This window comes from Epinephelus lanceolatus, chromosome 2 (genome assembly GCF_041903045.1).
Source record: "Epinephelus lanceolatus isolate andai-2023 chromosome 2, ASM4190304v1, whole genome shotgun sequence".
Classification (NCBI taxonomy): Eukaryota; Metazoa; Chordata; class Actinopteri; order Perciformes; family Serranidae; genus Epinephelus; species Epinephelus lanceolatus.
The window spans coordinates 52,688,571-52,703,622 of record NC_135735.1 but is presented as its reverse complement, the minus strand read 5'-3'; the positions used below and the strand labels follow the sequence as shown (position 1 = coordinate 52,703,622).

General features: G+C 38.5%; 1 protein-coding gene across 5 annotated transcripts in view; it reads left to right on the top strand.

Moving 5' to 3' along the window:
• Positions 1–5,605, top strand: part of il16 (interleukin 16) — a 48,357-nt gene extending 42,752 nt beyond the window's left edge. For all 5 annotated transcript variants that reach the window (XM_078162526.1, XM_033637063.2, XM_033636971.2 and 2 more), the window contains one exon: positions 3,619–5,605. In XM_078162526.1, the coding sequence (XP_078018652.1) occupies positions 3,619–3,785 (167 nt within the window). In that variant the 3' untranslated portion in view covers positions 3,786–5,605. The remainder of the gene's footprint in view (positions 1–3,618) is intronic.
• Positions 5,606–15,052: the final 9,447 nt, after the last annotated feature.

Here is a 15,052-nt window from a genome sequence, read left to right as displayed (position 1 = left end):
TTATAGCTACATTTGTTCATAGTTTAAATGGTGCCATAATTGAGCACCCTCACATCAGACACATTCATCTCACACCTAGGAGAAATTATATGTTTTTAAGTAAATTAGTTAATTGTCTTAAAGACCACCTCCAAACGTAGTGAACTGCTTACAGTTGGCAGTGTCTTTTGAATTTGGCCTTAGGACACATTTTGTTAGGCCTGAACATAGCCCAGGCTTGTCATGGTTAATGTTGAGTTTTTGATATTCATCTATAACTTGTTTAAAATTTCAATAAATTCTATTTACATTTGCACTCCTTTTGTCTTTGTTACTGACTGAATGTTGTATTTCACAATCAAATCTGACTGTCAATTGAAAGGGCAAACAAATCATACACTACAGATAAAACATAAAGCATTAATGTTTAACATTGTCACTGACAAAAAATTAAGCAGTCCATTTCTGTGTGGGCCTGATTATTTTAACTTTGTATTTGAAGATAACTAAGCACTTTACACCCAGCAGCAGAGCCTGAGAAGATTTTGGAGAGTAACCTTTGTTTGCTGCTCTGTTAGAAGTCTAGTTTTAACACAGAAGAATGAGACTGGATAAAAGGGCTCAAAGTGAAAAACAAAGAATTAGCTGGACACAAAAGTTTTGAAGCCCCCAAGGAGGTATCACTTGTTCGCTATGTTGCCAACTCTGAGAGGGTCTTCCTCAGGCAAAGGTATTGTGACGTTTTTATAGTGGGGCAAACAGAAACATAATCAGCCAATTGTGTGTTACATTTTTTTAGCCTCACTATATAAGCCTCAATACTGAGCAATACCCACAGAACCTTCTCATATGTCACAACGTCACAAATAAATAATACCTCCTACAGGACTTAAAACTATTCAGTGTGCAGATATTTCCTTGTTTTTCACAAAAGGAGAATAGTTTCTCAGGGAAATTTCTTCATTTGTCTTAAAGAAATGTTCAAACAAAACCAGCACATAACATCAGCTTTTCATTTTTTTTTTTTTACATTCTGCTAAGATAAATGCAAACTTGGGTAAATGTTAAGACAAAAATGAAAACATTAAGATACCATTAATAACGATTATATTTTGTTAATGGTTTAAATCACCACTATATTTCCAATCATCACAGGAAACTGATGAATGACAGCTTTCAAAAAATTTGCTTTTACTCTAAAGTAAATTTTGTCTGATCCATTTTATATAGCAAAAGTTATAACCATTACACAAACAGTTTAACAAAATTAAGTCAAAGCTTGCATTCATGAAAACATCCATATTAAAAGGTTACAAAAAGTACACATGAAATAAATGAAACGATTTATAACAGTTATTATAAAACCTGTGAATTAGGACCCAGTGTCATCATTTGCAAAATCTTAATTTCTTGTGAAACAACCTCTTTACTGTGGAGTAAATATCACATTGGCTGAGGCGTTGTAACTTTCCTCAAGTGTCCTACATGAGAGAAAGATGACAGGTTAAAAACACAGGTAGAAAACATTGACTACAGCCTATCTTAGTTTTGTGTTTAAGTTCTGTAGATATTTGACTTTATATTTGAATGTGATTCTCACTTTGATAAAGGGTCTTTGCATAAAGACATAAAAGGCACTAAAATGTTAAAGTCAGTAAATACATGTCATGTTCCTTGATTGATAAAATCTTCATTTGGCCTTTTGCATCAGGGGAACACTAAACTGCACTGGTGTGTCAGTAATTTCACCTTATCAGTAATAGTACAGAGCAGGCTGTGCCCTAGTCGAGTACTTAGTAATGTATGACAATTAGTAATTTATGTAATGCATTTAAATGTATTATGGACAATAATTCATCATTTTAAACTAATAAGTTTCTTGACTCTATGTGAGGTACTGTATGAAAAAAGGTGTCTTTATCCTAGAGTCAGTGCTTAAGTGATGACTCTCAAAGTGTTCACTGCACAGATGGGAAGTCTTGTTTGGAGTCCAGTTCTGTCTCCTCGTGTTGAGTGTCCACTGGTCCAGTCTGTCTGGGTCACCTAGAGGAAAACTTTACACAGACAAATAGATATTAAAAGTAATATATGTGTTAGCTACCTACTTCACAGACACCTTTACATGCAAACAATACGCCTTAAATTACTTCAATGTTCAACAGATCATAATTTATTTTAGCAAAACAAAAAGGTGGTGGCCATCACAGTCCTCATATTCTGTCTGTGCATTATCTATTGTTGTGTAACTACAGGCCTATATCATACACTAGTCTTCTTAATATTTTATATGTGACAGTCAAATGTCACATTAGTTTTTTTTATACGTTACACACCTTATTGTAATTTCACACAGTTTGCCACTTTTTAATTTACATACACAAGTATAGCCTTAATGTTACGTTAACATTACACTGCTCATATGACAACGTTAACATTGCATCACGTTAGCTAACTAACGTGGTGGACCTTTATTTTCAAACCTCACACAGCCTCAGCCTTTTGTTCAAAATATTCTCTCCCTAAATGCCTAACACTTCTCTGTCAGGGTCTGACTTCGATGCATCCCGGCGTCTTGCTTGAAGGCTAACCGTTAGCTGGCTGGTTAGCTAGTTAACGAGCTAAGCTTGTGCTGTATCGTATTGTCTGTGGCTCTATAACTTGATGTGGATGTTGGTGCTGTGATACAGGTCGCACTTGAAAATGAGACCTCTGGTATCAGCGTGATTTTACATGTATTAAATAAAGGCTTAATAATATAATAATAAGCTGACAAGCTAGGTGGTGACCGCAGACACCGATACACGCTGCTGACAAGCTAGGTGGTGACTGTGTGACCATAGACACCGATACCCGCTAATTAGTGCTAACATATAAACATAAATAAAATAATACTAGAATTTCCGATTTTCACTTACCGAAAAACCTGGAGCACAGCCATCTTGGACGGTCTGTTGGTATAATTAATCGAACCGCAAGCCATATTACTCCAATATTTGCCTGAAAAAATATCCAAAAGGCACAAACACGGCTGAGAGGACAGGTTCAATGCCTTGAACATGGGCACGAATTGGCTGAGACGACGCCGAGCAGACGGCCGAGTCTGAGACACACAGCAGAGCCAGCGGCTAGTTAGCATGCTAGTTAGCTACCCGTGATGGTGCGACCTGTCACTCAAAGTGACCACGCCCTTAATTATGCGCAATTTCAAACCTTAATAAACAGAAGAGTTAGAAAAACTCCCCCCCCGGAGGTTGGTGCTTGACTAAAATAAATTCAAAGCTTGTGTCATACAGACATGGCTGTTCCTCAAAACAAACTGATGAGGTGATCCTCTCTTTCCTCTGTCCAAGACTGCAGACCTTTTATAGGCCTATTCAGAAGTCTCGGGAGTGGATATAAATGAGAGTGGTTGGTGAATGAGGGTTTCAAGAGCACCTTTGTGATTGCTTGCAGCCGGTGCTCAGGCCCTACAAAAAATAATTCCTTGCATTACAATAGGGTCCTTGTACTGTTCAGTGCTCAGGGCCCTAAAAGGTTAGATCCTTGTCCATACTGAAACCCAGGTTAGCAGTTGTTGTTAATATTACAAGAGATACCCAGCCCAAACAGTCTTGGCCTGTGTTTTTGTGTGTGTTTCAGGTGGAGCAGCAGAGCAGAGCAGTCTGCAGCCTGGAGATGAACTGCTGCAGGTCCAGGGGATTAGTCTGCAGGACATGACTCGCTTTGAGGCCTGGAACATAATCAAGGCTTTACCTACAGGACCCATCACAGCAGTCATCAGAAGGAGGCAGAAGGTGGTAGAATGACAAACACAGCTGTTGGGAGCTGCTTGCGAGGAGGCCAAAGGAAACAAAGTAAGGCTCTTAAGGCACACAGATGTTAGCCTTTAATTAAAATCAGGTGTCAGCCAGTCAAGGTGTTCCACCTTTAACATGGTGGTTCACAGGACAACTTTTGAATAAATTTCTATTATTTTTCTATCACATTACTGATCAGATATGAAAGTTATTATAGGGTCAGTTTAACCCAAACCCCCTGAAACCCATGCAAGGGTTTCAGGGGGTTTTAACTACCTAATTTTACAAATTAGTTACAGAGCTGACCTCACTATTAGTGTTTTACCTTAAAAAGAAAATAGTCTCACTAAGGTGCATTTGCATGGACATAAATAACCCGTTTATGATCAGGTTTTTGTAGTATTCCCTCTATGTGTTATGTGAGTATGTAAACACCATATACCGATTTCAGAAACCTGAATAAGCCCACATCCAGTTATGAGAAACCTGAATATACTAGTTGAAGTACTCTGAAAGAAACTTGGACACTGTTGCATGTCAGGGTTGGGGGTAATGGAATACAAGTTGCAGTGTAACATATTTAAAATACAAAATATGGATAATTTTATTCCATTACAGTTTAAATTTGTGGTATTCTGAATACAGGTAAAGTCTGTCCAGTGCTGCCGTTTTGAGCTGAAATTTTGTCAGATGGCCTGTTTGTGTTTATTTCTGTTGCTCGCTTTGAAAACTTTGTAATGGAAAAAATAAAAAATAAAAGATAAAAAGATCAAAAATAAATAAAAGCAACCCTCCCAACAGCATACATCCTATCCTGCTTATTAAGCGCTGCTGACTTCTTGCGCAGGCACAGCTTCAGGCAAGTGACGTAACAGACATGCAAACAATGGCAGCAGCGAAAGCTTCTCACTCATGGAGCCATGAAGAAAGTGTGTTGTCTTTCAATAATAAAAGATGCTGTGTATCGTTGTCTACTGCTTCTCTGTTCAACACAGCAATAGTGACAGTGGTAAGCTGACAACTGATTTTAGCTAACAGTGCTTTACTAATCAGTCCATAAGTCTATAAAATGGCTCAGTCTGATTTTGTTTTGACATTTTGCACAAATCTGAAGGAGAAAGGAAGAACTACAGTAGATCAGGGAAAATAAGAGCTAAACCTTGTATGGAACAATACAACTGCCCACTAAAAAATCTGTGGTGCCATCATACTGGATTGATTAACACTGCAGTGTCTTTGATTCACAGACGTTCATTAGGCATTGTTTTTAATGCTCCTGTATGTTTGATCTAAAATGGTATGAAAAAATGAATATGCAGACGTTATAGGAGTGAAGAATATATCAGAGTCGAACCAAACTGAAATGTTATGAAGTTGTATGTGTTTCTATTCTGAGCATGCAATGGGACATCTTGAGCACCAAAAGTATTTTGTAAAAGATTAATCTAATTGCATATTTATTAACAAACATGCACATTACCACTGACTGTGAGCAGGAAATTTGAGGTAAATGTGCCCTTTTAACACTTTCAAATTTCATTAAGCACAGGACAGATTTCTGTGCTTAAATTAAAACTGTCTGTCTATGATAATACTATGTCTACAAAACATAATTTATGTATGTTAAATCTCAAAATATCCCACTGTGCACTCAGGATTAGGACACAAATATAATACCATAGAAAGCATTTGTATGCAACCACAAAACAATGTTTTTTTATTACAGTATGTTAAAAAAGATATATCAATTTACAGAACAGATGCTTATAGAGTCACTTATATCTGCTGTGGAAATTTTAAATAACTTGCATAAAACTGCTGAAACCTGAGCCTGTGTGTGTGTGTGTGTTTAATTGTGTGAGAAACACACAGAGAAACAACAAGGTGTTTGTATTAATAATTTTAATGCTGGTGAAATACAAAAACTAACTGGGTGCAGTTTCATGGGTTTAGTCTTGACAACTCATGTAAAATGGTTAAGATTAGCGTGAGTAAATAACCATAACCATCTTACATGTATTATTTTACATTTATTTTGTTATACCAGTCAATAAATCATGCAAGACAGCGTGATTTTGCCAAGTAGGGCATCTTCCTGGATCAACATCCCACTTTGCATTCCTGGACTAACATTGCAATCAACCAATCACAGCCCTCTGACATCATCAGTGTGTACTTCTTTCAAAATTCCTTTGTGCCTCTTCAGAGCTAGAAGAGGTAGGCTATGCTAACAAGTAAGCTTGCCAATAGGCTACAATAATAGCTAGTTTTCTGCTGAGTAGGTTCATCAACAAAGAGTATTGATAATATAATTTTTCCATGAAAATACCTGTGATTAGCACATTTCCTTCCCTTTTTAGAGCTTCTTAAAACCCTTACTATTTATCTATCTATTAATTTATCTTCAAGATTGCAGTGCTTATTCGGGATCATCATCACCACACTGATTATGGATAATTTGTGTATGTCAACATGAACACAAAGCCATGATGGTCCTGGATCAACATGGACAAACAATCCAGGGTCAACGTGATGATAACCCCATTTCACCTTGACTGTATATATTCTGTGTATTTTTTTATATAATATATATATATAAGTCAAATGTCCAGCAGCGGGTACTGCAAGATCAGAATGGGGTAGGGATGAATGTATTTTAATACGGAGAGGTCCTGGGAAAAACCTGGCATATATATATGTATATATATATATATATATATATATATATATATATACACACATATACATATACACACACACACACACACACACATATATATATATATATATATACACACATACTTTATTTTTTGTTAATAATCCTGTTTATTTGAACTATATATTTGTAAATACTCTTGTTAAATTTCTTATATTTTCACTTATCTTTCCACTCTTGCAAGGAGCACCTGTAAAGCAAATAATTTCCCCTCAGGGATCAATAAAGTATTTCTGACTCTGATTCTAATTCTGATGATGATGGCCCTAGATCAGCCTAAACAAAATACACAGAAGATGATGCTGATGGTCCTGGATCACACTAGCACTGCAATTTTGCAAAAGAAAAAAAAAAAAGTTTTGAAGGTGCTATGGAAAAAGAGAGAAAATATGTCCATTACAGGTCTCTGCAACTACTCTTAATGTAGTGAACAATATTCTAGTCTATTGGCAAACTCATTAACCTTGCAGTAACGTTTTGTTTGGATTTTGTTCAACTGTTCAAATTTAAACATACTGATGATGTCCGAAGGCTGTGACTGGTTGATTGCAATGTTGGTCCAGGAATACAGTGTGGGATGTTGATCCAGCAGCATGTCCTTCTTGGCAAAATCATGTTGTGCTACCCAAGATGGTGTGCACTCAGGACAACCTGTGATAATTTACAACAGAGAAAAGAAATGTCTTAACAGAATGTTGGACTACCAGTTGCCAAAACAGTGCCCAGAAGGAGACTTTGGATCTGAATTTAAATCACAGAACACAAAACTGACTGGGTATTTGATCCCATTAGTGGTCAAATAGTCCATCACAGTTACAGTCTAAAGGCCCAGACACACCAAACTGACTTCAGAGAACTAGTGCCATCACAGTTACAGTCTATAGGCCCAGACACACCAAACCGACTAGTGACAACAAAATGTTGAAAGAATAGATCATATTTACTGTGCGGCAGTGAACAGTAACACAAACCACCAGGGAACCTTTCTGCTTAAAGAGCTCAGTGGCTTAAGAATAAAATAATCTGACCTTTTGGAACAAGTTTGTTTTGGTCTCACTCCCTCTGAACTTTAGCTCTTTGTTTACTTTCCTCACTGCTGTTTCTCTTCTCCTGTGCTGAGCTGAACTGACAAACAGAGGGATTTCATTCACAGACAGGCTCCACTCTCGCTAACACTGATTAAACATGCTGAATCACCCAAAAGAAAGCAGACGAGGGCCATGGGTGCTCACCAACGGACCGACACTGATCGATAGCTGACTGTCGGCTTGGTGTGTCAAGACTTTAATTCTTAAAGGGATTGCATGATCACTGGTTCTGCTGTAGTTTACATGCTCTTTGGCCACTTTATCAAAGTCAGATGAATCAAGCCTGAATGACGTGCTGTTGCACTGCTCTCTGTGAGATCAAAATCTGAAGCATGTTTATTGTTCACGGTTTCCATTTTCATTTTGAAATGTGTTTCAGAGATGTGTAAAAATGACATCCGCACAGTTCGGCCATATTGATAGGAATCATGCCCTAACTAAAGATGATTGTCAAAAAGCTTATCTTAGCTTTTTGTTTCTCTCCTAAATTCCTTCTTCTCTTCTCTTGTGCTGAGCTGAACGGACAATCAGAGTGATTTTATTCACCGATGGGTTCTGCTGTCGCTGATGCTGATTCAACACGCGTAATTGGCGGGAAAAAAGCTGACTAGCGCCAACAAGGGCCAATGGTGCAGGACACACCATGGGCCATGGACACACACTGATGGCGGACTGATAGCTTGGTGTGTCAGGGCCTTTACAGTGTGAACAATTTTTGCCTAATTAGCTCAGTGACTGAAAAGTAGCCTGCAGATGTCTTCAGCTGTCTCAGTGTGTCCGTTTGCACATTCTAACTGTCCCTCGAGAGAATCATTCATCACTTTCCTCAAACCTGCAATAACATGTTTTGAGCCACTGGGGGCAGCAGAAACAAGTTGTAAATATAATTACATATTAGCGTCCCTTTGAGTTGGCATTCTAAATGTGTTAGATACCAGTTGCTTATTTACACATCTTGCAGTTGTGTTTCTGGACACCTGGTGGATTTAATATTCATACTCTTTTAACTCTGTTTTAATCTCTACCAGCTCCTGAGGTAGAAAACTGTCCCTTTAGCTGCTAAATGCTCCAGTAAGTTCACCAGCTAGCTCTCAGCTGTGTCTGTCACATGGTGCTGAGCAGGTAATGCAAGAGAGCCATAAAGCTCCATAAAACCAAAGAAAGCTGCAGGTTCCATTGATTAGTAGTTTAATCAGGGCGACCGGCCCCTTTTATGGTATTACACTGTTACTTTGTCATTTGATACATAATTGTAAAACTATCAATTGTAGCAACTCTAACCTGAGATATATTGTACTTTGTTTGTTGAGAAGTCTGCCAGTTCCTCCAAAAGGAATACTGAGATCTGATCCCAATGCAGGCAAAATGGATTAACAGTGGATGTAAATGCAGAGGTCAGTCATCAGTTGTCTTTATCTCAACATACTCAGATACAGATCACATGTTAATACCTGGTAGAGATTGAGTCTAGAACACAAAAATGTGATTTATGGTTGATTTACTGTGAATGCTGCACATATGTGCTTTCCTGGTTTCCACTGACTATGTATTCCTCCTGTAATCGTATGTTTCTTCTGCTGTAGCAACTACCTGCATGTATACAGAGATGATTTTGCATAAAAAACCCTGCTGGCTCCATTTCAACATACATAACATCTCACGAACACATGACTTAGATGTTGATGTAGTTTTCTCTGAAATGTTGAAATGTAATTAAGAGGTCTTTCATTAAGATTACTGGCTACATCATGAGGTAAAAAAATGTTACAGGTAAAGGGCCCGAACATGTTTAAAGGAATCTTGAGATTCCTAACAAAAGACTAGCTAAAACATGTCACCCTTTATGGCTTGTCTTACACATGAAGGCTCTGGAGAAAGTGGGAACGCCACTAGCAATCCTCTGATTACTGGACAACCTGCTCAACTGGACTTTGTCTCGTTCGTCTGGAAAACATTTTCAATAGTTTCAAACTGACAAAGCCTCTTGGATGTGTGACAGAATTCCAAGCAGCAACCTCTGGGGCTGAAAAAGTGAAGCCAGCAGAGAAGTGCCAAAAACTGCAGTTACTCTAAGGCAGGGGTAGGCAACCTGTGGCTCCGGAGCCACATGTGGCTCTTTAGCCCCTGTCCAGTGGCTCCTTGAGCCTTTGAGAAAAGAATTCTATGGAAATTCATTCTATGAATCCAAATGTTGCTGAACCTCGATAGCAGTGGCTGGTTAGCTATGGATGCCAAATCCAAAAAAGTAAATTGAATAAAATAGAGAATGTAGTAGTGCGTGGACAGATTTGTTTGCTCTCACTGCCAGCTCTGCAAAATTTAAGTACCAAATAATCATAAATAGTGCCCTGCACAGTGTCCATCTTGTGGTAAAACATATTAACAAATGCTTATTTAGACCATAAGTATATGCTAATTTAGACTTAATAGGCTATTTACCTTGATTATAAGGCTCAAACATGTTTTGCGGCTCCACACAGATTTTTTCAAATTATTCTTGGTCAAAAAATGGCTCTTTTAATGGCAAAGGTTGCAGACCCCTGCTCTAATGGCTACTTGAGGCTGGCTCCAGAAGCCAGTCAATCCTCAGAGACCTCCATGTTAAAATGTCCAGCTTTATAGCAGAAATAACCATGTTTACAGTCTGGTACAAAAAGTAGTACTGGTCTCTATAGCTAATTTCAATATTCATGACAACTGTACAGGAGGTGAAATTTGATATAACTCTCCGGTTCACATTTTCTAAAGGCTTAAAGTTACACATAATTAAGAGCGGGCTGCAATAAGTGACAGGCTGTCTGATGATAGTGAGCTCAGCTTCTCAGTCGAAACCAACCCTCGTTCCTCCACAGCGCCAATGTGTCGCCCAAATATGGTCACTTCTGCCTCCCAGAAACAAAAAAAAAAAAACACGATGGTAACGGCAGAAATGCAGAACTCAAGGCTTCAAAACTGGAATCCACGAACCAATGGACGTGTCACAGTAGCCACGTTAATTATTTTTTACAGTATGAAAAACTAAGGACTTTAAGATATCCAGTGGCCAGGACAAAAAGAGGAACCTTCACAGAGATGATGCTGAATTTAATTTGGATGATTCTTATCATGTGATATAATTGTTGTATACATAATTACTCCAGTTACTTTAAATGTTAGCCGATCCAGGCAATATGCCATATTTTATCACTGGCTAGTATGACTAGTATGATAAACCACGTTTTTTTGTGTTGAGAAAAGTGAATGATATTAGGTAATAATAATACTTTTTCAGAAAGGCTAGTGCATTTATCACTGGTATATAAACTGTATTTCTGTCAGAGAGGCTAATGCATTTATTGCCCTTAAGGAGTAGAACCCTACTGAATTTTGCGGGTTCGTGTGAAGTCTTGCTGCAGAGTTTTGGACTAACTGTAACAGTGGCTTGGCTAAGGCAGAAATAAATAGCATTTGAACAGTCCAGACAGGTGTTTGTCATGTTTGTCATTGGTGGACACAAAAAACTTCTGGTTGGATAAAAAAGAACACAACAATTTTAGTGCTACACCAGATATCTCAACCCATTTTTTAGCAAATCAGTCAGAATTGTGTGATCAACTGAGTCAAAGGCCGCACAAAGGTTTGTGGCCCTCAGCAGAGCTGTTTTTTTGTTAAAAGTCTGACTGGTATTCATCAAGTATGTATTTTTTCATTAGCCCTTTTTAAATAGGAATTGTGCAAATTTGCAGGAAAGCCCAATCAGTCTCCTTTCAGCATTGGCAGCATAAAAACAAAATCGGGGAGTGCAGCAAAATGCTGCCTGCCTACTTTTGGGTTAGGGTTAGAGGGATCAACTCGCCAATCTGACTCTGTGTGTCTAAACGCTCGCAGCTTGCCAGCAAAATGGCCCAACATTCACCGAAAATCTGGCAGTGTAAAAGGGGCTATTAAGTTGCAGAAGTTGCTTGCATATTATTTTATCACAAATGTTTACTGTTAAAGAAAGCTTAGAAGTAGATGTACGGTTCGTTGGTGTGCAAGGATCAAGGTGCAGTTTCTTTAGAAGGGGCTGAACTGTGGCCACTTTGAAGGAATAATGGTTATTTGGTTGGTTCACAACAGCAAGCATTGATGGTCCGATAACTTAAATGGCATCTTTTAGTAATCTGGGAGGGACAATTTCAGGTAGCACATGGAAAAATGAGTACAGTAAACAGTATCAAAGTTGGTCAATTGATAAAGTGGTACAGGAGAGGTGTGGCTCACTATGAGGGCTGTGGGGGACACTACAGTCTTATACCACTGATTATTTCAAGGAGGATAACCTTTACAATCTTTCTCTTCTTACTGGCTGAATTATTTAAAAGGTAGTAAGTGGTTTTAAAAGGAAACCTAAAATTGTGCTTGTTTGTATAGATTAGATATTAAAAAAAAGCAGTTCATGCATCCTTAATTTTTTGATTCAATATGATCAAGAAGTCCTTCATTTGAGTGGACAGTAAATCACAATGCAACATACAGGATTAGTACAGTTGATAAGAAATATGAGAGCCTAAAAACTGGTAAATGTTTAATCAATAATAATAATGTTTTCCCAGTATGGAATGCGTCAGCCGTTCCGACAGAACTATACTTGATATTATCAATTGTAAGTAATAAATGTGACATCTTTGAAAACTCTCCAGCTAATCCAGAACGCGGAGGCACGTGTACTGACAAGAACTAAGAAACAAGATTACATTTCTCCTGTTTTAGCTTCTCTGCACTGGCTCCCTGTAAAATCCAGAATTCAATTTAAAATCCTTCTCCTAACTTACAAAGCTCTAAATGGTCAGGCTCCATCATATCTTAGGGAGCTCATAGTGCCATATTATCCCCAGGGCAGTTGCTAGGAATTCTGGGCCCCCTGAAAGAATATCAGTGTGGGCCCCTCTACCCCATTCATTGCCACTTTTTTTACAACTGTGTATTATGATGTTTTTCTTCATTTTTCTGTTTTTCAGTGTTCTTGATGGTGCCTGGTGTAATACACCCAATTTTTCTTTTTTTACAATTAACCCATCAACAAGTCGGAGTATTATTATGTAAATTATGTATTATTAGTTGTCTTATTCCCATTTCTCTGATTTGCAACATGTTATTACACCTCTGATTGCAAATACATTTTCAATTAACCACTCAACAAATAGGTAGTGGGTATTTTATTGTAACAATCAAGCACTGATATGCAAAAAAACATCCTGGCTCAAGATAGTCCACAAGGTGAAGCCCAAGGTAGATATGTAGCATTTAACTTAAATGTGCAAGTAAAACAAACAGCACATGAAATACGTTGTTGTAAAATAAATATCAAAAAGAAGCCTCATCTAATCTCAATTTAGGTTTAAATTGGCTTGTTTGTTCACTGTCAGTCTGATCAGAAAGCCCAACGCCAGGCCTTTTTGTTGGCAAAGTCACTGATGAGGTCTTTGAAGTCCAACTGTCGGCTTAGCTGACTTTCAATTGAAAGTCTAGCAAGGCTATTTAGCCTCTCTTGGGTTGTTGTGGATCTGAGATAGTTTTTAACTAGTTTTAGTTTGTTAAATGCCCTTTCTCCACCTGCAACAGTCACAGGTAATGTACAGAAGATTCAGATGGCAACACATACTTCACCAAAAATGCTCTGGAGCTGAAGTTTATAGATGGAATTCAGCAGTTCAAGGGGAGAATGGCAGTCTGAAAATGTGGCACTATGAACAGACCTCAAATGTTGCACATCACTTTCAAAATTAGCACTAAGATCTTGTTTGTATTTGCTTGTTAATGAATGGCAAACTGAGTGAATCTGATCATCTTTTAAATCCTTGATTTTCAGTATTGCAGCAAATTCATCACAGATATTTGCAATGGCTTGAAAGCGGCTGTCCAAGGCAGAGATGATGTTATCTAATGCCACATAGAAAACATTGTTTCGAAACAGATTTGATTCTGTCTCCTGTTGGTTTCCCTATTCTGACCACTGACTCTCATCTGCAAAACGTTTTCTCTTTCGCTTGTGGCTGACTGGAAATCCAGTGGGAACATCCGTAGCTTCTGCGATGAGGGAAGCCTCTGCAAGGAAGTCATCCCATGAGTCGCGAAAGACCTGCATTTCTTCCTTCAGTGCCTCTATGTTGGCTGCTTCCACATCTAGTGTAATTTTTCCTGACTGCAAAATTATGTTTCTGTCTTCAATGGACTGCAGTATTTTTTTCCAGACAGTCAGGAGAACAATGGCTTTGAAAGATGTAAAATAACTCCTCAGACCAGTGACCTCTGATTTGACTTCATTAGTCAAGCTGCATCTAGCAAGGATGCTATCCAGGGCCTCTATGAGCGATGGTAAGTGATTTGCAACTGGTTTAACAGCCACTATGCGGGCACTCCAACGGGTATCAGACATGCGGTGAAGGGAGCAGCCAGTCTTTTCTTTGATCTTTCATCTCTCTGGGCTGGCACTGAAGATATTGTACAAGTGATTCAAACACCCGAAAAATGTTGAAACGTCGGTACATGACTCTGCAGCATGTACTCCAACAATATTTAGAGTATGTGAGGCACATGGTGAATATGTAGCAAGTGGATTTATTTTCCTTATTTCAGCCTGGACCCCTTTAACTTTTCCTGACATGTTCGAGCCATTGTCAAAGCCCTGGCCTCTGCAGTCTGCAATGTCAGTGTGGTGCTCCTCTAACGTCTTCAGTATCATCTCTGATATTTCATGGCCAGTCTTGCCACTGAATTCTTCAAACTGCAAGAAACGTTCAGTTACATCCCACTGATCATTCTCCTTCTGAACGACATATCTCAGCAGAATTACATTCTGTTCCTTGTGGGAGACATTAGGAGTTGCATCACATATTAATGAGTAATAAATTGCACACTCCCTTTCCTTCAGTATTTCTTTCAAAACTCTATCTCCACAGAGTTCTATGAACTCATTTTGAGACTCTGAGCTAAGGTAATGGGTCACTCTGGTGCCTGGTCTTTTCTCCTTCACTTTTCTCAGATGATCATTCAACAGAGGATCGTACTTGGCTACAAGTTCTACAGTGCCAAGGAAGTTACCATTCTGTACATCACCAAGCGTTTCTGTGCTCCCTCTGAATGGCAAATTTCTTGAGGCCAGAAAACGAGTGACATCTAATATTCTCTCAAGAATAGCTTTGTTTCTTTCAACTTCAAGTTGGATTTCTTGTTGCAGATGGCTGTCTATCCCCTTTGCTTCCATCAAAGAATATCTCAGATTTTTCCACTTGAGGTAGCAGGTTTTGTGCGCCTTGCAAACTTCATGGTCAGGGAATTTGTTGTACATTCTCCGCCATTTGAGATCTGATATTTTGTACCCTTCTTTGGTGTTAAGTGCACTGGCTGATGGTTTTTTTAGGCCATCACAGGAAAATAACATGCATGGCACACAGTATATTGCCCTTGCGCTTTCACTGTACATTAACCAGTCTCTCTTCTGTTTTTCCCGT